Source organism: Bombina bombina, chromosome 6 (genome assembly GCF_027579735.1).
Source record: "Bombina bombina isolate aBomBom1 chromosome 6, aBomBom1.pri, whole genome shotgun sequence".
In the NCBI taxonomy this organism is placed as follows: Eukaryota; Metazoa; Chordata; class Amphibia; order Anura; family Bombinatoridae; genus Bombina; species Bombina bombina.
The window spans coordinates 866,795,357-866,821,753 of record NC_069504.1 but is presented as its reverse complement, the minus strand read 5'-3'; the positions used below and the strand labels follow the sequence as shown (position 1 = coordinate 866,821,753).

Below are 26,397 nucleotides of genomic sequence, written 5' to 3'. Positions count from 1 at the left end.
CCCAACAGGAAGTTGCAAGAGGACACCCACAGCAGAGCTGTTATATAGCTCCTCCCCTAACTGCCATACCCAGTCATTCTCTTGCAACTCTCAACACGCATGGAGGTAGTAAGAGAGAGTGGTGAAATATAGTTAGTTTTTTATCTTCAATCAAAAGTTTGTTATTTTAAATGGTACCGGAGTTGTACTATTTTATCCCAGGCAGTAAATAGAAGAAGAATCTGCCTGAGTTTTCTATGATCTTAGCAGGTTGTAACTAAGATCCATTGCTGTTCTCACATATGTCTGAGGAGAGAGCTAACTTCAGCGGGAGAATGGCGTGCAGGTTACTCTGCTATGAGGTATGTGCAGTTACAATTTTTTCTAGAAATGGAAAATGCTAGAAAATGCTGCTGATACCGGATTAATGTAAGTTAAGCCTGAATACAGTGATTTAATAGCGACTGGTATCATGCTTACTCTAAGGTAATACCCTTATAAAATTGCAATATAAAACGTTTGCTGGCATGTTTAATCGTTTTTATATATGCTTTGGTGATAAAACTTTATTGGGGCCTAGTTTTTTCCACATGGCTGGCTTAAATTTTGCCTAGAAACTGTTTCCGGAGGCTTTCCACTGTTGTAGTATGAGTGGGAGGGGCCTATTTTTGCGCTTTTTTGCGCAGTTAAAATTACAGACTGAGACATCCAGCTTCCCTCAGAAGTCCCCTGAATGCTATAGGACATCTCTAAAGGGCTCAAAGGCTTTCAAAAGTCATTTATTGGGGAAGGTAGGGCCACAGCAGAGCTGTGGCAGTTTGTTGTGACTGTTAAAAAAAACATCTATCGTTTTTTTGATCCGTTTTTTTAACTAAGGGATTAATCATCCATTTGGAAGTGGGTGCAATGCTCTGTTAGCTTATTACATACACTGTAAAAATTTCGTTTGATTTACTGCCTTTTTTCACTGTTTTTCAAATTTTGACAAAATTTGTTTCTCTTAAAGGCACAGTACCGTTTTTTATATTTGCTTGTTAACTTGATTTAAAGTGTTTTCCAAGCTTGCTAGTCTCATTGCTAGTCTGTACAAACATGTCTGACATAGAGGAAACTCCCTGTTCATTATGTTTAAAAGCCATGGTTGAACCCCCTCTTAGAATGTGTACCAAATGTACTGATTTCACTTTAAAAAATTTATCGCCAGAGGAATCTGACGAGGGGGAAGTTATGCCGACTAACTCTCCCCATGTGTCAGATCCTTTGACTCCCGCTCAAATGGCGCCAAGTACATCTAGGGCGCCCATAGCGATTACTTTACAAGACATGGCGGCAGTCATGGATAATACACTGTCAGCGGTATTAGCCAGACTACCTGAATTTAGAGGTAAGCGAGATAGCTCTGGGGTTAGACGAAATGCAGAGCATACTGACGCTTTAAGAACCATGTCTGATACTGCCTCACAATATGCAGAAGCTGAGGAAGGAGAGCTTCAGTCTGTGGGTGATGTTTCTGACTCAGGAAAGATGCCTGATTCTGATATTTCTACATTTAAATTTAAGCTTGAACACCTCTGCGTGTTGCTCAGGGAGGTTTTAGCTGCTCCGAATGACTGTGATACAATTGCAGTGCAAGAGAAATTGTGTAGACTGGATAAATACTATGCAGTGCCAGTGTGTACTGATGTTTTTCCAATACCTAAAAGGTTTACAGAAATTATTAATAAGGAATGGGATAGACCAGGTGTGCCGTTCTCTTCCCCTCCTATTTTTAGAATAATGTTTAAAATAGACGCCACCACATGGGACTTATGGCAGACAGTCCCTAAGGTGGAGGGAGCAGTTTCTACTCTAGCAAAGCGTACTACTATCCCTGTCGAGGACAGTTGTGCTTTTTTAGATCCAATGGATAAAAAGTTAGAGGGTTACCTTAAGAAAATGTTTATTCAACAAGGTTTTATCCTACAGCCCCTTGCATGCATTGCTCCTGTCACTGCTGCTGCGGCGTTCTGTTTTGAGTCTCTGGAAGAGGCTTTACTGGTAGCGACTCCATTGGATGACATACTTGGCAAGCTTAGAGCACTTAAGCTAGCCAATTCTTTTGTTTCTGATGCCATTGTTCATTTGACTAAACGGCTAAGAATTCTGGTTTTGCTATACAGGCGCGCAGGGCGCTATGGCTTAAATCATGGTCAGCTGACGTGACTTCAAAATCTAAGCTACTTAACATTCCCTTCAAGGGGCAGACCCTATTCGGGCCTGGTTTGAAGGAGATTATTGCTGATATCACTGGAGGAAAAGGTCATGCCCTTCCTCAGGACAGGTCCAAATCAAGGGCTAAACAGTCTAATTTTCATGCCTTTCGAAACTTCAAGGCAGGTGCGGCATCAACTTCCTCTAATGCAAAACAAGGGGGAACTTTTGCTCAGTCCAAGACGGTCTGGAGACCAAACCAGACCTGGAACAAAGGTAAGCAGGCCAAAAAGCCTGCTGCTGCCTCTAAGACAACATGAAGGAACGGCCCCCCTATCCTGTAACGGATCTAGTAGGGGGCAGACTTTCACTCTTCGCCCAGGCGTGGGCAAGAGATGTCCAGGATCCCTGGGCGTTGGAAATTATATCCCAGGGATATCTTCTGGACTTCAAAGCTTCCCCCCCCCCCCCCAAAAGGGAGATTTCACCTCTCACAATTATCTGCAAACCAGATAAAGTTATGGGAGTGATCCATCCAGTTCCAAAGGAGGAACAGGGACAGGGTTTTTACTCAAATCTGTTTGTGGTTCCCAAAAAAGAGGGAACCTTCAGACCAATTTTGGATCTAAAGATCTTAAACAAATTCCTCAGAGTTCCATCATTCAAGATGGAAACTATTCGTACCATCCTACCTATGATCCAGGAGGGTCAATATATGACTACAGTGGATTTAAAGGATGCTTATCCTCACATTCCGATACACAAAGATCATCATCGGTTTCTCAGGTTTGCCTTTCTAGACAGGCATTACCAGTTTGTAGCTCTTCCCTTTGGATTAGCTACAGCCCCAAGAATCTTTATGAAGGTTCTGGGGTCGCTTTTGGCGGTCCTAAGGCCGCGGGGCATAGCAGTGGTCCCTTATTTAGACGACATCCTGATACAGGCTTCAAACTTCCAAATTGCCAAGTCTCATACGGACGTAGTACTGGCATTTCTAAGATCGCATGGGTGGAAAGTGAACGAGGAAAAGAGTTCTCTATCCCCACTCACAAGAGTTTCTGTAGAAATTAAAATTTACCTGACTGAGTCCAGGTTATCAAAGCTTCTAAATTCCTGCCGTGTTCTTCATTCCATTCCGCGCCCTTTGGTGGCTCAGTGCATGGAAGTAATCGGCTTAATGGTAGCGGCAATGGAGAACTGGGAGGCGGATTTTCTAAGTCGTCAGACTTTTCATCCGGGATAGTGGGAACTCCATCCGGAGGTGTTTGCACCATTGATTCATCATTGGGGCAAACCAGAACTGGATCTCATGGCGCCTCGCCAGAATGCCAAGCTTCCTTGTTACGGATTCAGGTCCAGGGATCCCAAGGCGACGCTGATAGATGCTCTAGCAGCGCCCTGGTCTTTCAACCTGGCTTATGTGTTTCCACTGTTTCCTCTGCTCCCTCGACTGATTGCCAAGGTCAAGCAGGAGAGAGCATCAGTGATTTTGATAGCGCCTGCGTGGCCACGCAGGACCTGGTATGCAGATCTGGTGGACGTGTCATCCTTTCCACCATGGACTCTGCCTCTGAGACAGGACCTTCTACTTCAGGGTCCTTTCAACCATCCAAATCTAATTTCTCTGAGACTGACTGCCTGGAGATTGAACACTTTATTTTATCAAAGCGTGGCTTCTCCAAGTCAGTTATTGATACCTTAATACAGGCACGAAAGCCTGTCACCAGGAAAATTTACCATAAAATATGGCGTAAATATCTTTATTGGTGTGAATCCAAGGGTTACTCATGGAGTAAGGTCAGGATTCCCAGGATATTATCTTTTCTCCAAGATGGTTTGGAAAAAGGATTGTCAGCTTGTTCCTTAAAAGGACAGATTTCTGCTCTGTCTATTCTTTTGCACAAGCGTCTGGCAGATGTTCCAGACGTTCAGGCATTTTGTCAGGCTTTGGTTAGAATCAAGCCTGTGTTTAAACCTGTTGCTCCCCCATGGAGCTTAAATTTGGTTCTTAAGGTTCTTCAAGGAGTTCCGTTTGAACCTCTTCATTCCATAGATATCAAACTTTTATCTTGGAAAGTTCTATTTTGGTAGCTATTTCCTCGGCTCGTAGAGTCTCTGAGCTATCTGCCTTACAATGTGATTCTCCTTATCTGATCTTCCATACGAATAAGGTAGTCCTGCGTACCAAACCTGGGTTTTTACCTAAGGTGGTATCTAACAAGAATATCAATCAAGAGATTGTTGTTCCATCCTTGTGTCCTAATCCTTCTTCAAAGAAGGAACGTCTATTACACAATCTTGATGTGGTTCGTGCTTTAACGTTTTACTTACAAGCTACTAAAGATTTTCGTCAAACATCTGCTTTGTTTGTTGTCTACTCTGGACAGAGGAGAGGTCAAAAGGCTTCGGCAACCTCTCTCTTTTTGGCTAAGAAGCATAATCCGCTTAGCCTATGAGACTGCTGGCCAGCAGCCTCCTGAAAGGATTACAGCTCATTCTACTAGAGCTGTGGCTTCCACTTGGGCCTTTAAAAATGAGGCTTCTGTTGAACAGATTTGCAAGGCGGCGACTTAGTCTTCGCTTCATACTTTTTCAAAATTCTACAAATTTGATACTTTTGCTTCTTCTTTTGGGACAAAGGTTTTACAGGCAGTGGTACCTTGGTATTGGTATCCCACAAGTAATGGATGATCCATGGACTGGATACACCTTACAAGAGAAAACATAATTTATGCTTACCTGATAAATTTATTTCTCTTGTGGTGTATCCAGTCCACGGCCCACCCTGTCATTTTAAGGCAGGTAATTTTTTCATTTAAACTACAGTCACCACTGCACCCTATGGTTTCTCCTTTCTCTGCGTGTTTTCGGTCTAATGACTGGATATGGCAGTAGAGGAGGAGCTATATAACAGCTCTGCTGTGGGTGTCCTCTTGCTACTTCCTGTTGGGAATGAGAATATCCAACAAGTAATGGATGATCCGTGGACTGGATACACCACAAGAAAAATACATTTATCAGGTAAGCATAAATTTAGTTTTTTGCTTAGGACAAATATAGGGCTAGATTACAAGTGGAGCGCTAATTTACCGCACGCCCGTAAATGGATAACCAGCCATTATAAGTAGCAATTAGCACTCCAAAAATTAACCATAGGTCAGACCTATTTTACCTTCTTTTATTTAAGGAAGCTGAAAAGTTTCAAACCTATCATAGGAAATTAGTTATTTGTAGAACTGAAAATGAAGAACCAGCTCAATTTACTACTTCTTGAGTTGAAAATGAATTGTACTTTGTGAGCCATGTAATTTAGGCTAAATTCTTACTGTTTTAGAAGAATCATAAAAAATATTTTTTTCACAATTGTCTGACTGTTGCATTTTTTTAGGTGGCTGGTGGTGAAGGATTCTTTCCTTTTGTATCTAAAGCCAGACTCTGGAGAGATCTCCTTTGTGTTGCTCTTTGATCCTGGATTCAGCATTGAAGTTGGTAAAACAGTTACAGAATCAAAGTATGGAGTCAAGATTGAGAACTTCTCAAGGTAAGAGCTAAAATAAATGACGTTAGAGAGGAATTGTATTAGTTTGTAGTCAAGCCAAAAAAGGGGTTAAACACATAGGTAAGGTGTGGATTTGGAGTTGCAGAGAACTGCTGAGCCAACTGGGTCTTGCAATTAATGCTACTGATTGGGTCATTGACTGATTTCTTTGCAGGGGTTAAACACATAAATTAGCAGAGTTTATAATGATAACATTGCATGCTCTAACAAATAATAGCATGTCATTTTTTTTTTTTTACTGTTATGGCCCTTTAAAAGGGACAGTGTACTAAAAATTGTTTTTACCTTAATGTGTTTGCAGCTGGTATAAAAGGCATTAGAGAGTTTAAAATGTATGATAAATTGCTTCTGTATGTTTATTTTTGTATATGAAATAGCTGGTTTTCCTGAGCTTGCAGGGAAATCAGATTTCCTTATTTTATCACTTTCTGTGCACACAATGCTTATTTATATTATCTCTGTATACCAAAGTCCAATACTTAGAGAGAACAATTTAAAATTAACATTTTATTGCTTATCTCTTACCTCTCACTAGGAGTGTAATTTTTTTCTGCCGACTATGTTTATATTTTTTTTTTTTTTTTATAGCCTATACTCAAGTATAGAAACTTTCAGTATAGGTAGGGATACCACTGGCAAAATCGGCTATTTCTAATCCCAACATAAAGGTAAAGTGGCTATTTATAACCATTCCATCAGGTCAAAAGATAGCTCAGCATGCTAAGGCACTGTGGCTGAGCTCTGTAATAACCCAAGAGTTGCAGGTTTGATCCCCGGCGAGGTCCACTCAGCCTTTTATGCTTCCGAGGTCAATAAAATATGCAGCGTCTTGAGACCCTTACGGGTGATTAGCTGCGCTTTACAAGTAATACATACATACATACATACATACATACATACATACATACATACATACATACATACATACATACATACATACATACATACATACACATTACTGAGAACAAATTAAAGGGGAGCAAATTTTAAGGTAAAATGTCCCTTTTAAGTAATAAGTGTCCTGAAAATATTTTAACTGTATACAAAGTGAATTATTGATTGTTTAGAGAAAATATTTTGCTTGTATGAGAAGCTAATGTACCAGTCATTCCTGGAAGTACCACAAGGATTATCTTTCCTTCTAACTCCTTTAGCCACATTCAAAGCATTTTTTTTTTTTTTTTATGAAAAATATTGTTTAGTTGTGTTGTGAGCAAGCGGTTTTAAACTGCCAGACACAACTACAACAGAATGGTTACTACACACCAGCCTGCAGGAAGACATAAAATAGCATGGCAAGTAGTAACCATGCTATTGTATTTGTGCCCAGCTGTTAATGTCCCTTTTGAAAGGACATCACACTAAAAAAAAACTGATGCATTTGAAAGTGCAGCATTTACACATTTGTCTGAATAAATATAGTATAAAAGCAATTTAATTTTAATACAACTGTTTAAAGGGACATGAGATTTTTTTTTTTAAACTAATACATTTTAAAATGCCGCCTTTGACGTTAAAGGGACAGTCAACACCAAAATTATTATTGTTTAGAAAGATAGACAACGCCTTTACTACCCATTCCCTAGCTTTGCACAATCAACATTGTTATATTAATATATTTTATAACATTTAAACCTCTAAATTTCTTCAGGTTTCTAAGCCACTACAAATAGCCTCTTATCACATGCTTTTTTATTAGCTTTTCATAACAGGAGATTGCTAGTTCATGTGGGCCATATAGATAACATTGTGCTCATGTCCGTGTAGTTATTTAAGAGTCGGCACAACACAGCACTAATTGTTCAAAATGCATGTCAATAGATAATGTCATGTGATCAGGGGGCTGTCAGAAGATGCTTAGATGCAAGGTAATCACATAGGTAAAACATATATTAATATAACCATGTTGGCTGTGCAAAACTGTGGAATGGGTAATAAAGGGAATTTCTATTTTTTTTTTTTAAAAAAAAAACACTTTTGGTGTAGACTGTCCCTTTAAGGATTTTTTTTTTTTATAATGTCCCTTTAACTTGTTTCCTCCTCATCTGTAGAACACTCATCATAAAATGCAGTGGCTATCGTCACGCCCGTTGGTGGGTGCAGGAGATTAACCAGCTTGTTGAAAATCACGGTAAAGACTTCTTGACCACTCATCGTTTTGAAGCATTTGCACCTATAAGGCCGAAAACTCAAGTAAAATGGTGAGTGTGATGACTTCTCTAAGCTCCTCTCTTAATTCCCAAGTATTTCTTGTTTTATCACAGCCTGTGTCACTGTGTGTTTAGCTATCACACTCCTATCTTGTCACCCTTTTATATTACTATTTGCCTTTCTATCTTCCATCTTACTCTCCTCCGTCATTCCACTCTCTCACTTTCTTGCTCTCTTGCACGCTCATTTGCGCTCGCTTCCTTGTGCTCGCTCTCTAGCTCTTTTCTCTCTCGCTCGCTCTAGCTCTTTTCTCTCTCGCTCACTCTCTCTTTTCTCTCACGCTCGCTCTTTCCTCTGTCTTGCTCGCTCTTTTTTTCTCTTTATCTTATTCTATCTCTTCTCTCTCATTTCCATTTTGCTCTTATTCTGCTCCTTTTTGCTTTCTTTTATCACTCTCACTTTCTTATTCCATTTCTCATTCCATCGCATGCTCATTCGTGTTCATTTGCACGCTTTTGCTCTTTTCTCTCTTATTTTGTTTTCTCTCTCATTCAATCTCTCTCCTCTCTCATTCCATTTTGCTCTTATTCTGCTCCTTTTTTCCCCTCACTCACTTTCTCTCTTATTCCATCTCATATTCTAGGTTTGTCAATGGTGCAAGTTACTTTTCAGAAGTAGCAGATGCTTTAATGCAGGCGCAGGAAGAGATCTTTATTACTGACTGGTGGTAAGGTTCAACTCCTTAACTGATTCAATCTAATTTTCTGTGCTGAAGCTTTGGTAACAGGTGACATTTCTGGGATGTTTAGAAACTGTCCTCCTTATTTTAAGGAAAAGCAAACACAAACCCTCATAAATTTATATGTATTTGATATTCATATTTTTAACTATTGCGCAAGTAAGAGGGCTCTCATTAACGTAAAAACATTAGCATTAAAAACGTTGTTCTGGTTTGCAGCCGTATCCTAAAATATCTAGAACCGCCCACTTTCTGCTGCTGTCTCTGAATATCCCGTTACCCATCCACTCGCTTGCAGAACTCTTAGCACACATCAGTGTTTGGTAAACCAGTAGCAGAAAGACAGAGTAAAAACAAAATGCAAACGTTTGAAAAGTTGTGTAATAGTTGTGGGCTGGAAAAGAAAATCTCCTGAATGTTAAACTGCTAGTTGGACAGGGTTCTGATTAATAGAAAGTAAAAGCTACAGGCTATGGGCTCCATGTACGAAGCAGCGAAAGCTGCTCCAGAGCCGTTGCGGGGCAGGTTCACTTATGCGAGCCTGCTTCCCGCAATGTAAGAAGTAGCGGTCATAATTCCGCTGCTTCTTACACCCTACGCCACCTCTTAGGTGGCGAGGCAAAATCACAGAGAGCATGCTCGCTCTCGGTGATTGTCAGCCCCTTCAGTAGCGTGATTGGTTGCGCGATTGAAGGGGCGGGCATTACACACTCCGATGAGTGTGTAATGATACATACGGGCAAGCGGATCAACAGATCCGCTGCCCGTGTGTAGCGAAGGCGGGCGGACAGCTTTGCGAGTTGAGAAGCTGTCCGCCCGCCATTTAGTACATGGAGCCCTATTTCTTAAAACAGACATCCTTTGGATTTGCAGTAGTGATATACCCCCCCCCCCATAACCTATTCCTTTTTAGAGTGTGAGTGGGTGCAGGTTGGCTTTTTTTCAACATTTAAGGGGCAGTAAACACCTTGTAATTACAAATTTCTGCAGTGTTTCTATAGATTAACAAAACAGCAAAGTCAGAATGTTACTGGATATCTGAGGATATACAGCAGACATTGCTTGCACTGGTGTCCTTTAAAGGGATGTTAACCTGTAAATACATGATAGACATAAAGATGCATTCAAAGCCAAGATTAGCCTTAGAATAATATATAGATGTATTTTTGCAATTATTAGAAGTTTAAATATTGAAAACATAATTGTAAAGGGTTGGTTTTTATAAAGCACTTTAGTTTCTATAAAGTAATGGGCGCCACCATGTTTGAATAATTGTTTTACTATTTATCTCTGATTGTGCAAACAAAGCTGTGTGGAATCCCTATGACATTATCCTATGTTCCATAAAGCCTTATTTGGACAGTCTCTTTCTCCTGTTAAGTGTAGTCAGTCCACGGGTCATCCATTACTTATGGGATTATGTCTCCTCCCTAACAGGAAGTGCAAGAGGATCACCCAAGCAGAGCTGCTATATAGCTCCTCCCCTCTACGTCATACCCAGTCATTCTCTTGCACCTAACTAATAGATAGGACGTGTGAGAGGACTGTGGTTATTATACTTAGTTTTTATTTCTTCAATCAAAAGTTTGTTATTTTAAACAGCACCAGAGTGTGTTGTTTTTTCTCAGGCAGTATTAGAAGAAGAATCTACCTGAGTTTGTATATGATCTTAGCGGTCGTAACTAAGATCCACTTGCTGTTTCTCGGCCATTCTGAGGAGTGAGGTACTTCAGAACAGGGGACAGCGGGCAGGGTTCACCTGCAAGGAGGTATGTTGCAGTATATTATTTTCTAAGGAATGGAATTGACTGAGAAAATACTGCTGATACCGATGTAATGTAAGTGCAGCCTTAAATGCAGTAATAGCGACTGGTATCAGGCTGATATGTATGTATGTTTACACTGAGGTATTTCTAGGGAATGGAACTTCACTAAGAAAATACTGTATACATCTAACTTTTATTTAAGCCTCTACTGCAGTGAAAGCGACTAGCAGCAGGCTTTTTAATAACATTTCTTAATTTTACATTTAAAACGTTTACTGGCATGTTAATCGTTTTTTCTATGAGGTACTTGGTGATAAAACTTATGGGCACTATTTTTCCACTTGGCTGTCATTTATTTTGAATAAGATCAGTTTACTGAGCTTCCCCACTGTTGTATTATGAGTGGGAGGGGCCTATTTTGGCGCTTTATTGCGCAGTAAAAATTCAGTCATAGTCTTCCTATACTTCCTCCACGATCCAGGACGTCTCTACAGAGCTCAGGGGTCTCCAAAACTTGTTTTGAGGGAGGTAATCACTCACAGCAGACCTGTGAGATTGTGCTTTGACTGTGATAAAAACGTTTATTTTAAATTGTTATCCGTTTTTGGGTTACTAAGGGTTTAATCATCCATTTGCTGGTGGGTGCAATCCTTTGCTAATTTTATGCATTTAATGTGAAAATTTGGTTGCTATAACTAATTGCTTCATTGTTATTTCAACTGTGACGTTTTTTTGTGTGCCTCTTAAAGGCACAGTATCGTTTTTTATATTGCTTGTAAACTTATTTGAAAAGTATTTTCCAAGCTTGCTAGTCTAATTGCTAGTTTGTTTAAACATGTCTGACACAAGGGATTCTCTTTGTGCAATATGTTTAAAGGCCAATGTGGAGCCCAATAGAAATTTGTGTACTAATTGCATTGATGCTACTTTGAATAAAAGCCAATCTGTACATGTAAAGAAAATGTCACCAGACAACGAGGGGGAAGTTATGCCGACTAACTCTCCTCACGTGTCAGTACCTTCGTCTCCCGCTCAGGAGGTGCGTGATATTGTGGCGCCAAGTACATCAGGGCGGCCCTTACAAATCACTTTGCAAGACATGGCTAATGTTATGACTGAAGTATTATCTAAATTGCCAGAACTTAGGGGTAAACGCGACCACTCTGGGGTGAGAACAGAGTACGCTGATAATGTTAGAGCCATGTCTGATACTGCGTCACAATTGGCAGAACATGAAGACGGAGAGCTTCATTCTGTGGGTGACGGATCTGATCCAAATAAACTGGACTCAGACATTTCAAATTTTAAATTTAAGCTTGAGAACCTCCGTGTATTATTAGGGGAGGTATTAGCGGCTCTGAATGATTGTAACACGGTTGCAATTCCAGAGAAATTATGTAGGCTGGATAGATACTATGCGGTACCGGTGTGTACTGACGTTTTTCCTATACCTAAGAGGCTTACAGAGATTATTACCAAGGAGTGGGATAGGCCCGGTGTACCCTTTTCCCCCCCTCCTATATTTAGAAAAATGTTTCCAATAGACGCCACCACACGGGACTTATGGCAGACGGTCCCTAAGGTGGAGGGAGCAGTTTCTACTCTGGTTAAGCGCACCACTATCCCGGTGGAGGATAGCTGTGCTTTTTCAGATCCAATGGATAAAAAGTTAGAGGGTTACCTTAAGAAAATGTTTACTCAACAAGGTTTTATATTACAACCCCTCGCATGCATTGCGCCTGTCACGGCTGCGGCGGCATTCTGGTTTGAGTCTCTGGAAGAGACCATTAGCTCAGTTCCATTGGATGAAATTATAGACAAGCTTAGAGGCCTTAAGCTAGCTAATTCATTTATTTCTGATGCCGTAGTACACTTAACTAAGCTTACGGCTAAGAACTCCGGATTCGCCATTCAAGCGCGCAGAGCGCTGTGGCTTAAATCCTGGTGAGCTGATGTGACTTCTAAATCTAAATTGCTTAACATACCTTTCAAAGGGCAAACATTATTCGGGCCCGGTTTGAAAGAGATTATCGCTGACATTACTGGAGGTAAGGGCCATGCCCTGCCTCAAGACAGAGCCAGACCTAAGGCTAAACAGTCTAATTTTCGTGCCTTTCGTAACTTCAAGGCAGGAGCAGCATCAACTTCCTCCGCTCCAAAACAGGAAGGAACTGTTGCTCGCTACAGACAGGGCTGGAAACCTAACCAGTCCTGGAACAAGGGCAAGCAGGCAAGAAAACCTGCTGCCGCCCCTAAGACAGCATGAAGTGAGGGCCACCCTGGGCGTTAGAGATCATATCTAAGGGATATCTTCTGGACTTCAAAGCTTCTCCTCCAAAAGGGAGATTTCATCTTTCAAAGTTGTCAGCAAACCAGATAAAGAAAGAGGCGTTTCTACGCTGTGTACAAGACCTTTTAATAATGGGAGTGATCCATCCGGTTCCACGGTCGGAACAAGGACAGGGGTTTTACTCAAATCTGTTTGTGGTTCCCAAAAAAGAGGGAACCTTCAGACCAATCTTGGATTTAAAGATCCTAAACAAATTCCTAAGAGTTCCATCGTTCAAAATGGAAACTATTCGGACAATCTTACCTATGATCCAAAAGGGTCAGTACATGACCACCGTGGATTTAAAAGATGCCTACCTTCACATACCGATTCACAAAGATCATTATCGGTACCTAAGGTTTGCCTTCCTAAACAGGCATTACCAGTTTGTAGCTCTTCCCTTCGGGTTAGCTACAGCTCCAAGAATCTCTTTACAAAGGTTCTGGGCTCTCTTCTGGCGGTACTAAGACCGCGAGGAATATCGGTAGCTCCGTACCTAGACGACATTCTGATACAAGCGTCAAGTTTCCAAACTGCCAAGTCTCATACAGAGTTAGTTCTGGCATTTCTAAGGTCGCATGGGTGGAAGGTGAACGTAGAAAAGAGTTCTCTATTGCCACTCACAAGAGTTCTCTTCTTGGGGACTCTTATAGATTCTGTAGAAATGAAAATTTACCTGACAGAGACCAGGTCAACGAAACTCCAAAACGCTTGCCGTGCCCTTCATTCCATTAAACGCCCGTCAGTGGCTCAATGCATGGAGGTAATCGGCTTAATGGTAGCGGCAATGGACATAGTTCCTTTTGCACGCCTCCATCTCAGACCACTGCAATTATGCATGCTAGGTCAGTGGAATGGGGATTACTCAGATTTGTCCCCTATGCTGAATCTGGATCAAGAGACCAGAGATTCTCTTCTATGGTGGCTTTCTCTGCCACATCTGTCCATGGGGATGCCCTTCAACAGGCCAGATTGGACGATAGAAACAACAGACGCCAGCCTGCTAGGTTGGGGCGCTGTTTGGAATTCCCTGAAGGCTCAGGGATCATGGACTCAGGAGGAGAAACTCCTTCCAATAAACATTCTGGAATTAAGAGCGGTTTTCAATGCTCTTCTGGCTTGGCCTCAGTTAGCAACTCTGAGTTCATCAGGTTCCAGTCGGACAACATCACGACTGTGGCTTACATCAACCATCAGGGAGGGACGAGGAGTTCCCTAGCGATGATGGAAGTCTCAAAGATAATTCACTGGGCAGAGTCTCACTCTTGCCATCTATCAGCGATCCACATCCCAGGAGTGGAGAACTGGGAGGCGGATTTCCTAAGTCGCCAGACTTTTCATCCGGGGGAGTGGGAACTTCATCCGGAGGTATTTGCCCAACTGCTTCGGCGTTGGGGCAGACCAGATCTGGATCTCATGGCGTCTCGCCAGAACGCCAAGCTTCCTTGTTACGGATCCAGGTCCAGGGACCCGGGAGCGGTACTGATAGATGCTCTGACAGCACCTTGGGTCTTCAACATGGCTTATGTGTTTCCACCCTTCCCGATGCTTCCTCGATTAATTGCCAGAATCAAACAGGAGAGAGCATCGGTGATTCTAATAGCGCCCGCGTGGCCACGCAGGACCTGGTATGCAGATCTAGTGGACATGTCGTCCTGTCCACCATGGTCTCTGCCTCTGAGACAGGACCTTCTGATTCAGGGGCCTTTCAAACATCCGAATCTAGTTTCTCTGAGACTGACTGCATGGAGATTGAACGCTTGATTCTATCAAAGCGTGGATTCTCGGAGTCAGTGATTGATACCTTAATACAGGCTAGGAAGCCTGTTACCAGGAAAATTTACCATAAAATATGGCGTAAATTGGGGCTATAGGCAGGTTGTTGACTGAGGCTAGATCACTCCTTACCCAACACCAATTTGAGACGCTACATCATAAGCTGTTCAAGACAAAACAACAATACTATGAAGGGGGCAATAGGCCTGGTAAACTCTTGGCCAGAAACATCCGTAGACAGCAAATTAAATCCCATATCTATATGATACAAAAGGAAGACGGTACAGCAGTGAAAGGAACTAGACAAATAGCAGACTCTTTCCATACATATTACACTAAACTCTATAACATCTCGCAGTCACGCGAGGTCGGACACCAAGATTTGACTGAGTTAGAAAAACAGGACGCTATAGACAAATACCTGTCCTCCTTGTCTATCCCCCAGCTTTCTACTAGTGACAGGGAATCTCTTGACGCTCCCATCACTCTTGAGGAACTAGCCCAAGCCCTGACAGATCTCCCGGGTGGGAAGTGCCCCGGCCCCGATGGATTCACTCCCAAATACTATCGTGCTTTCTTTGACACTCTGGGTCCCTCCATGCTCCTACTATTTAACAATCTGATCAAATATCCCACACTCCCCACTACGTCCCTAGAGGCACATATCACTGTCATCCCTAAACAGGGCAAACCCCCTACTTCCCCAGCCAATTTTCGCCCGATTTCTCTCCTGAATACGGACATGAAAGCCTATGCGAAAGTGCTTGCAAAGAGGCTAAATAGATTTCTCCCTTCCCTGATATCGTCGGATCAGGTGGGTTTTGTCCCTGGCAGAGAGGCACGGGATAACACTAATAAAGTGCTACAGTTGATATCCCACGCGCGGGTCGAGGGTAGGCCAATGGTCCTGCTCTCGACTGACGCGGAAAAAGCCTTTGACCGGGTGAACTGGCTTTTTCTCCGAAGGGTCATGAAGGCAATGAATTTCGGCAACCCCTTTATCAACATGGCTTTTGCATTATACTCTGCGCCGAATGCTAGGATCCGGATAAATAACACCTTATCTGAGACCTTTCATATTACGAATGGCACTAGGCAGGGCTGCCCTTTATCTCCGCTCCTCTTTGCTCTCTCTATTGAAGCATTGGCACAAAAAATTAGGGAAAATCCAAAGATCTGTGGGATGCAAGTAGGTGACAATGAATTTAAACAAGCACTATATGCGGATGATATCCTCTACACCCTCACCAAAATTGATACATCGATCCCAGAGTTGCTTGGTGAATTGCAAAAATATGGTGAGCTTTCTGATTTTCATCTCAATCTATCCAAGTCAGAGCTACTGAATATTAATTCTCCCCCAGAACTTGTCCAAGAAATAGCCCAAAAATTTCATATACCTGTAGCCGCCTCCAGATTAAAATATCTGGGTGTATACCTGTCCGCAAACCCCTCTGACCTATACAAACACAACTATTTACCCCTACGCCAGGATATTATCACTGACTTATCCTCCTGGAGGAACAAGATGTTAACATGGCTAGGGAAAATAAGCTTGATTAAAATGAATGTTCTGCCGCGAATCTTGTACATCCTACAGACTGTGCCTATTGCCTTGCCTGGTGATTATTTATCACAGCTGCAACGATCTCTTGAGCAATTTATTTGGTCAGGAGTTAAACCAAGAGTGCCCCGGAAGACACTATATCTTCCTCGCGAGAAAGGAGGGCTGGGATTCCCTGATCTATCACTGTATAGAAGAGCAATTCTTTTGCAGAGAGTGGTTGAGTGGTCGCGAAATGACACACAAAAGCAATGGGTTCGCCTTGATGGCTACATTTTTAAACGGCATAACATTGGAGCCCTTGCGTGGCTTCCGCCGCTGAGGCGTCCTGCCCTCGTGCGGAAATATCACTTAACACAAGCGACCCTCCAGGAGTGGGATAGGTTATTGGCTACCTCCACCCACGTTTCCTCAGTCCACTCCCCCATGATCCCAATAATTGAAAACCCTGATATTCCATATCACGTTTTGGGTACTCGATTGAGTACGTTTTACCATTTGCGAGACGGTATTCTACACTTTGCCATACATGAGGGCAGGCTGCGTACACAACTAGATATGTCGACACATTACGGTACTCTTTTTTCCTCATGGCTGCGATATCATCAGCTAGTGCACTTTCTCATGCATCATAAACACAAAGATAGGTTTAATAGGGACCTCACTCCATTTGAACAGCTGTGCACAAATACCACACCCCCCAAACGGTTGATATCAAAAGTTTATAAACTCTTACTCACTCCCCCAGATGTTCAACTCCCCTCCTTTACATTAGCTTGGCGCAGAGACCTTGACAGAACTATTGACGAAGACGTTTGGCTAAAATCATTTGCCCTTGCGCGGCAGTCGTCAGTATCGGCGACAGTACAAGAAATACACCTGAAATTATTAACCAGGTGGTATCACACCCCGGTGAGACTGCATAAGTACTTTCCCTCGGCAAGTCCATACTGCTGGAGGGGATGCGGAGAGCTTGGCTCTCTTATGCATATCTGGTGGTCCTGCCCTTTGTTGAGAGATTTCTGGTCGACAGTTCTTCAGACAATATCACACAAGGTGCAGACTCCGATACCTGATGCCCCTGAGACCATACTCCTGTTGCAAATTCCTAAATTAAAAAATGACTTTGCTAGAGCGCTGCTTCTAATAATGATTACGGGAGCCAAGAGACTGATCCCTCGTAAATGGAAGTCCAAACAAACCCCCTCCCTGGATGAGTGGTGTGCCTCGGTTGACGACCTGCTAAACTTAGAGAGACTGCATTACTTTAAAATCAATCAGCTGGCAACCCATGAGATGATGCTGGCGGTATGGAAGGACACCCCAATCTGAGCCCATACCCGCTTCAATTATTGCTTCAATTGCTACATATTACCCCATGCTCGGGCATTCCACCTTTCCCCTCCCCCCTTTTTTTTTTTTTTTTTTTTTTTTTTTTTTTTTTTTTTTTTTTTCCTTTCTTCTCCTTTCTCCCCCTCCTCCTTTCCCCAATGTATGTACCCTTCTCTTCTTCCCTCTATTTCTTCTCTGACTATTCCCTTCTATTAACTATGAGTCTTTATATCTCCTTTTATCTCTGTAAAATTAAAAAATTTATTGGTACCATGCTTTACTGTTTCGGAGGGGTGTCTAGTTTTCCCCCCCCTCCGTTCTCATTATCACTCAGAAATGCAACTGTACGATCTTGTTCGCTCCTTTGAGTCGGGCAAGTCAGACACTGTAGACGAACATATGTACTTCATTGTGTGTAGGTCTTATGCTATCTCTTGTTATGTGGAGTAATAATCCTACAACGGATAATGTTATGTTATGCTATTCCATTGTTGTATTTCTGATTCTTTTTCCTGTTTAATAAAGCTGGTTTTAAAAAAAAAAAAAAAAAAAAAAAAAAAAAAAAAATATGGCGTAAATACTTGCATTGGTGCGAATCCAAGAGTTACTCATGGAGTAAGGTTAGGATTCCTAGGATATTGTCTTTTCTACAAGAAGGTTTAGAAAAGGGTTTATCTGCTAGTTCTTTAAAGGGACAGATCTCAGCTCTGTCCATCCTTTTACACAAACGTCTGTCAGAAGTTCCAGACGTTCAGGCTTTTTGTCAGGCTTTGGCCAGGATTAAGCCTGTGTTTAAAACTGTTGCTCCACCGTGGAGCTTAAATTTAGTTATTAACGTTTTACAGGGTGTTCCGTTTGAACCCCTCCATTCCATTGATATCAAGCTGTTATCTTGGAAAGTTCTGTTTTTGATGGCTATTTCCTCGGCTCGAAGAGTCTCTGAGTTATCGGCCTTACATTGTGATTCTCCTTACCTGATTTTTCATTCAGACAAGGTAGTTCTGCGTACTAAACCTGGGTTCTTACCTAAGGTAGTCACTAACAGGAATATCAATCAAGAGATTGTTGTTCCATCATTGTGCCCTAATCCTTCTTCAAAGAAGGAACGACTTCTGCACAATCTGGACGTCGTCCGTGCCCTGAAATTTTATTTGCAGGCAACTAAGGATTTTCGACAAACTTCTTCCCTGTTTGTCATTTATTCTGGACAGAGGAGAGGTCACAAGGCTTCGGCTACCTCTCTCTCCTTCTGGCTTCGTAGCATAATACGTTTAGCCTATGAGACTGCTGGACAGCAGCCTCCTGAAAGGATTACAGCTCATTCTACTAGAGCTGTGGCTTCCACCTGGGCCTTTAAAAATGAGGCCTCTGTTGAACAGATTTGCAAGGCTGCAACTTGGTCTTCACTTCACACCTTTTCGAAATTTTACAAATTTGACACTTTTGCTTCTTCGGAGGCTGTTTTTGGGAGAAAGGTTCTTCAGGCAGTGGTTCCTTCTGTGTAAAGAGCCTGCCTGTCCCTCCCGTCATCCGTGTACTTTTAGCTTTGGTATTGGTATCCCATAAGTAATGGATAACCCGTGGACTGACTACACTTAACAGGAGAAAACATAATTTATGCTTACCTGATAAATTCCTTTCTCCTGTAGTGTAGTCAGGCCACGGCCCGCCCTGTTTTTATGGCAGGTCTAAATTTTAAATTATACTCCAGTCACCACTGCACCCTATAGTTTCTCCTTTCTCGTTTGGTTTTCGGTCGAATGACTGGGTATGACGTAGAGGGGAGGAGCTATATAGCAGCTCTGTTTGGGTGATCCTCTTGCACTTCCTGTTAGGGAGGAGACATAATCCCATAAGTAATGGATGAGCCGTGGACTGACTACACTACAGGAGAAAGGAATTTATCAGGTAAGCATAAATTATGTTTTTATTGTCTGTTTATATTTGACCCTTCAGCAGTGGTAACAGATGCGTACCACTGCCGAGTACCCTGTATGTTGGCTATTATTTTACATTGATGTGGTGAGACCACTTTATAGTCCGATGCCTCCATAAGTGAGAACTGTACTATTACAGGGCCTAAAACCCCTAAATGGGACAGTCAAGTCAAAATTAATCTTTCATGATTCAGATAGAGCATGCAGTTTTAAACAACTTTTCAAATGTACTTTTATTATCAAATTTGCTTTGTTCTCTTGGTATTCTTTGTTGAAAGCTAAACCTAGGTAGGTACATATGATGATTTCTAAGCCGCCTTGAAGGCAGACTCTTATCTCAGTGCTTTTTGACAGTTTTTCCTATTTAGACTTTGCTAGTTCATGTGTTCCATATAGATAACCTTGTGTTCACTCCCTTGCTGTTGTTTGAGTCAGCACTGAATGGCTAAAATGCAAGTCTGTCAAAAGAACTAAGATAAGAGGGCAGTCTGCAGAAGCTTAGATACAAGATAATCACAGAGGTATAAAGTGTATTAATATAACAATCACAGGAGTCATATATGTGCAGCCACCAATGAACAGCCAGCTACCACCTCCTGTACATACCTTGGTATGCTTTTCAACAAAGGCTGCAAAGAAAGCCAAGTACATTAGATAATAGAACTACATTGAAAAGTGTTCTTCTATCTGAATCATAAAGGAACATTTTTGGGCTTCATGTCCCTTTAAGTGCTTTTGTTTATGGTAGGTCAGTGGCGGACCTACTCAACGGCAGGTCCTGGTGCAAGATTTTTTGGGGCCCCCCCATAGGTAATTCAATAGAAAGCCAACGTAATAAAATACATTCTGCTCATTTTATCATGCTTTTGAGGATAGATGGACCTGCAACTTGCACTAATTAAAGGCTTCCCTACATTAGGATTGTACACATTCTGCATACGCCTGGCTGTTTTATTTTTTAACCACGCAACTACACATCTTGCTATATACTTTTACCCCCTCTTCTTGTCATTTAAAGGGCAATTATAGTGAAAACATTCATTCTCTAATTAGAGCATGTCTCTTTTTTTATCACTAGTGACCATGTGATGCTATGTGTTTAACCCACAAAGAGGCTAAACACCTAGTTAAACTACTATTCGGGAGCCGCAGACAACAACTGATCCCAATCAAAAACTGTAGCTGATCCAGACAACAGAACTAGTCACATGACTGAGCTGTGCAACTAGGGCTGCTGATCAGTGGTAGCTTCCGCTTGAGACCAGCAGTTCCTGGTACTTAAACTATGTGTTTAACAAGGGTTAAATGTGATCCTTTTAATATGAACATTAAAGAAACACTGAACCCAAATTTGTTCATTTGTAATTCAGAAAGAGCATGCAATTTTCTAATTTACTCCTATTATCAATTTTTCTTCGTTCTCTTGCTATCATTATTTGAAAGAGAAGGCATCTAAGCTTTTTTTTGGTTTCAGTACTCTGGACAGCACTTTTATATTGGTGGATGAATTTATCCACCAATCATCAAGGACAACCCAGGTTGTTCACCAAAAATGGGCCGACATCTAAACTTACATTCTTGCATTTCAAATAAAGATACCAAAAGAATGAAGAAAATTTGATAATAGGAGTAAATTCGAAATTTGCTTAAAATTTAATGCTCAATCTGAATCACGAAATTAAATTTTTGGGTACAGTGTCCCTTTAAGAGTTTTCAAATTCTGAGAACTGGAGGTGCACAATGCAGACTTCACAAGCTAAATACAACCACGTACAGTATCTGCTCCTATCTGGCTTAAAGTCACATTCTAGTGCAAAAATGACATGCTCTGTGTCAGCCCACAAAGTTTTTGTACTATTGATGCTGCAACTGTTTAGTTATGTGTTAATTAAGTCAAAACTGCTGTGATTGCTGAGTTGAACACGGCTTGTAATAAAGTGGTGGTGGTGGTGGGGGGGGGGGGGGTGTTGTGCAATTGCCTCTGCTGATTGGATCACCAGCTGTTTGCTTCTACAGACAAGCACAACTTTGCAGGGGTTAAACACAGAGTTGCAGCATTGACCATGCAAAAATTGCAATCTCTTACAAATGAAAGCATTATTTTTTTGCCCTAGAATGTTCTTTAAGCAGAGAAAATAATAAGATAATAAACAGTAAAATCTTAATTGTTTAGTAAACAAAATGACTGTCTTACGGTGTCTACTGTATTGGCTCCTTCAAATAAGGCAAATGGTGGTGGAGTCTGGCTATTAATGAACAACTTCTAATTACAAGGTGTATACAGTCACTTTTAAGGAAAAGGGTTGCATTTGCCAAATTGAGTATAATTTATGTTCATTTTAATTATAGTTTCGAATTGCTGCACATGTTTCTTTTCTCTTTGTAGGCTCAGCCCAGAGTTGCATCTTAAGCGTCCTGCATACAATGACGACTGGAGGCTAGATATTATCTTGAAACACAAAGCGGTGAGTACTGACTACTGATTAGGTAGACCATAAACTCAAAATGTACTATTAGAATAAAATAAATAAGTGTGTGTTTGTTTATGTATGTGTGTGTGTACAAAGAGATCAGCAATCACCAGCATAAACAACCACTCTGTGCACGGCCCATGAATATCCAGAAATAAAAATAGCTAAAGACCAGGATCCGGTGTATATCCTTATGTATCAACAATTGAGCCAGCACGAAGAGATTTGTATAATCACCTTTAATGTATCAAAACATAAGGTTTCGGCCTCACACGAAGGCCTTGGTCACATGTAAATATATATATGTAAATATATATATGTAAATATATATATATATATATATATAATCTGTCGATAAGCCTGCCCAGAGGTCTAATTAATTTTTTAAACTACAGATTTGCTGCGAGCGAGAGGCGTGGCTTTCCACAAACATGCAGTGTTTGATTGACACTGACGTATATGTTCATTCCTATCCCCGTAAAATATTTTCAGAAGTTGCGATTGCCAATTTCCGTAACTCCGCCCACACATAATTTATACTGTATCAATGCATAGTTACTGTATCAATAATGTAGACACTGACACAGAAAAAATAAGCATTAATAAAAATGTCAGTGTCTACATTATTGATACAGTCACTATGCATTGTGACTGTATAAATGTGTAGATTGATCCGCCTCCCAATAATAAACCTAACAGTTCTTTACCTATATTTCCGCCATCCACAAAAAATTGCAAGAAAAACTAAAATGAATAACCCCATAACCCACCCACATCGCAATACACCTAATTACCCTATTAACCCCTAAACCACAAAACCCTCACATCGCAATAAACCTATTTACACTATTAACCCCTAAACCGCAAAATGACTACATCACAACAAACCTATTTACCCTATTAACCCCTAAACCACAAAACCCCCACATCGCAATAAACCTAATTACCCTATTAACCCCTAAAACGCAAAATGCTTACATCGCAATAAACCTATTTACCCTATTAACCCCTAAACCCCTAAACCACAAAACCCCCACATCACAATAAACCTATTTACCCTATTAAACCCTAAACCGCAACCCCCCACATCTCAAAACCCCTACATCGCAATAAACCTATTTAACTTATTAACCCCTATACCGCAAATCCCCCACATTGCAATAAACCTATTTAACCTATTAACCCCTAAACCCCTACATCACAATAAACCTATTTAACTTATTAACCCTTTAAACCGACAAAACCCACAGCACAAATAACTATTTAAATAACTAAGTACAGTACACTAACCTAACAACCCCTAGCCTAACACCCTATTAAATAAACCCAAATTGCCTAAACTAATACATTCTAAAGTTACAAAAAATAAAAAAAGCTAACATTACAGAAAATAAAAAAATCAAATTACCAAATTTAACAAAGTTAAACCTAATCCCTATTAAAATAAAAAAGACCCCCCAAATAAAAACACCCCCTTCTCTAATAATAAACTACCAGTAGCCCTTAAAAGGGCTTTTTGCAGGGGGAATTGGAAAATACAGGGTAATTTATGTTTCTTTTTTAAGGGTCAATAAAATTGAACTTTAATGATTTAGAAAAGGCATGGAATTCAAAATAATTTACAATTTACTTTTATCATCACATTTGCTATGTTCGCTTGGTATTCCCTGTTAAAGGCTAAAACCAGGCAGGCTCATAGGCTGATTTCTAAGAACTTGTAGGCCGCCTCTTATTTCACTGTCTGGTTGTGAAAGGCTAATTTAATGCACTGCTAGTTTAACTGATTTATGATTTTATAAATTAAAATGGAGGCTTGTATGATGTAAAGTGAGGCATGGCAGACCCAATACATCACACAATTGTCTGATTAGGTCCAGTGATTAAATGAGGTTGCATATTTACATATGCTCTTGAAACAGCCATAGATCTTACTCTGGTACATGCACATTCAAATGTTGACAAATATGCTCCTTTAAACACAGAATGTATCATTTGCACCCCTGAAATCAGTGGGTTGCACAGACATAGAGCTGATTTTATTACAAGCACAGCGACTATATATTATAGAATGTAGAATAAGATGCTGTGTGTTGCTATCTTAGATTAATGCAACACATTATATTTGTGAAGCTTAGATGAGTACCTGATCTATAGAGCAAGCTATATGTGCAGCTATTGGGTTTGTGCGGGATGCAGGCAGAATGCTTAAGGGACATTAAACCCAAAATATGTCTTTCATGATTCAGATAGAACATAGAATTTTAAACAAATTTTCATTGTTCTTCTAGTATCAAAATTTCTTGGTTTTCTTGTTATCCTTTGTTGAAAATCAGGAAGGTAAGATCATGAGTGTCTATTTTGCAGCAGTTGGGCAACAATGTTATACATGAGCAATAGATGGCAGCACTATTTCCTGTCTTGTAGTGGTCCAGACATGTGCACGCTACCTCTCTAGGTATCTCTTCAACAAAGAATAACAAGGGAACAAATCAATTTTAAAACCAGAAGAAAATTGGACACTTTTTTTAAAAAATTTTTTTTATTTTCTGTCTGAATCATGAAAGAAAATCAATTGGGTTCCATGTCCCTTTAAATGTGGAACAGTGTCCTAGCAGACACTGTTGTCTGCTAGACATAGGGGCTAATCCCTGTTCTATACATACATTAATCTGTTTTCTAAACATAAGAAAAGAATAAGTGTGTGTATATAAATTAGTAATTAAAGGGAAAGTAAACACCTTGAGATGTTTCTATAAAATGTTTGTGTTTAGTAAAACAACTTTGCAATATATTTTATTTACGTTGACCCTTTTTCATGTGATTTTTATCTCGGAAAACTCTGTGGATTTTCTAATCCTCAGCCTTGAAGTCTACTATGCATTTCCTTTTCTAACACTGCTACATATATTTCCCCAATTGGCTTTAACAAATTCATAGAAGTCAAGTGGTGAGTGCAGCTTGGTTATTGTAAAATCAATTATAATTACAAGGTGTTTAGTGTCCCTATAACACAAATGCCTTATGGGTATTGTCAGACAGTGATTGTTTTCTACAACCTTGAAAACATTAAATGATCCCCAGAGCTATTACTAGTGCATGTATATTGCAGCTATGTGCAGCGCTGGTGCTAGGATAGGATGTTTCTTATTCTGTGATTATTCTATTATGCTGTATGTATGTGCAGATTATATTAGTACATGGTTTTGTGGGTTTGTTATAGCTGGGATTAGTATATGATATGGAGCCAGTGTTAGGTTTAACCATTTGCCTTCTGTATTCTAGGAAGCTGGAGTACGGGTTTGCATCCTTCTGTTTAAAGAGATGGAAATGGCATTAGGAATTAATAGCGGCTACAGTAAGAGAGCGTTAATGCTGCTGCATCCGAACATCAAGGTGAGAGTTTCTTCGTGTTTTTAATCACTATGCAGATGCTATCCTGTTATGTCGCTCAAACTAATTTTACATATATATATTTTTGTACACCATTTTACTGAATCAGGATTTCCTACATGAACTCTCACCAGGTGCTCCCAATAAGATAATATTGTCTATGGATGTCAAGTCTGTTTGAGATGCAACAAAGAAAAAAAAAAAAAAAAAAACTTTTCATTGCCTTTAATAGAACACCTTTTGGTTTTATATAACACTTGTGCTTGTCCCACGTTCCCTAGAAGACCAAAACACAAGTTCTCTAACCTGAAAATGTTACAAATCACATAACTGTTTTAGGCACTTTGCAGCATTTTTAATTAGTTTTTGGCATCTTAAGGGAGCGTGGAACAAAGCACAATTGTTAAAATCTATACAAATTCATACAGAAAGAGAAGCAGTCTCCAGTAATGAACAGCTCAGTGGCTTGTTCTATGGCCTAGTTACCACTTGGCAGATGATTTGGGCTAAAAGAATCTACTCCCATTTCATACATTCTTGTTGAAGCAAGTAATACTCTCACTCTCTCTCTCTCTCTCACTCACACTCACTCACACTCACACACACACACACACTATCTCACAAAAGTGAGTACACCCCTCACATTTTTGTAAATATTTTATTATATCTTTTCATGTGACAACACTACTTTGCTACAATGTAAAGTAGTGAGTGTACAGCCTGTATAACAGTGTAAATTTGCTGTCCCCTCAAAATAACCTAACATACAGCCATTAATGTCTAAACCGTTGGCAACAAAAGTGAGTACACCCCTAAGTAAAAATGTCCAAATTGGGCCTAATTAGCCATTTTCCCTCCCCGGTGTCATGTGACTCATTATAATTACAATGTCTCAGGTGTGAATGGGGAGCAGGTGTGTTAAATGTGGTGTTATCGGTCTCACACTCTCTCATACTGGTCACTGGAAGTTCAACATGGCACCTCATGGCAAAGAACTCTCTGAGGATCTAAAAAAAAAAGAATTGTTGCTCTACATAAAGATGACCTAGGCTATAAGAAGATTGCCAAGACCCTGAAACTGAGCTGCAGCATGGTATGCAAGACCATACAGCAGTTTCACACGACAGGTTCCACTCGAAATAGGCCTCGCCATGATCGACCAAAGAAGTTGAGTGCACATGCTCAGCGTCATATCCAGAGGTTGTCTTTGGGAA

The 26,397-nt window shown here is 40.6% G+C and overlaps 1 protein-coding gene across 1 annotated transcript in view; it reads left to right on the top strand.

The window, feature by feature from the left end:
• Positions 1-26,397, top strand: part of PLD2 (phospholipase D2) — a 159,340-nt gene that overhangs the window by 76,842 nt on the left and 56,101 nt on the right. The window contains exons 9-13 of the mRNA XM_053718329.1: positions 5,558-5,710; positions 7,780-7,929; positions 8,523-8,606; positions 21,709-21,787; positions 25,076-25,186. Of these exons, the coding sequence (XP_053574304.1) occupies positions 5,558-5,710; positions 7,780-7,929; positions 8,523-8,606; positions 21,709-21,787; positions 25,076-25,186 (577 nt within the window). The remainder of the gene's footprint in view (positions 1-5,557; positions 5,711-7,779; positions 7,930-8,522; positions 8,607-21,708; positions 21,788-25,075; positions 25,187-26,397) is intronic.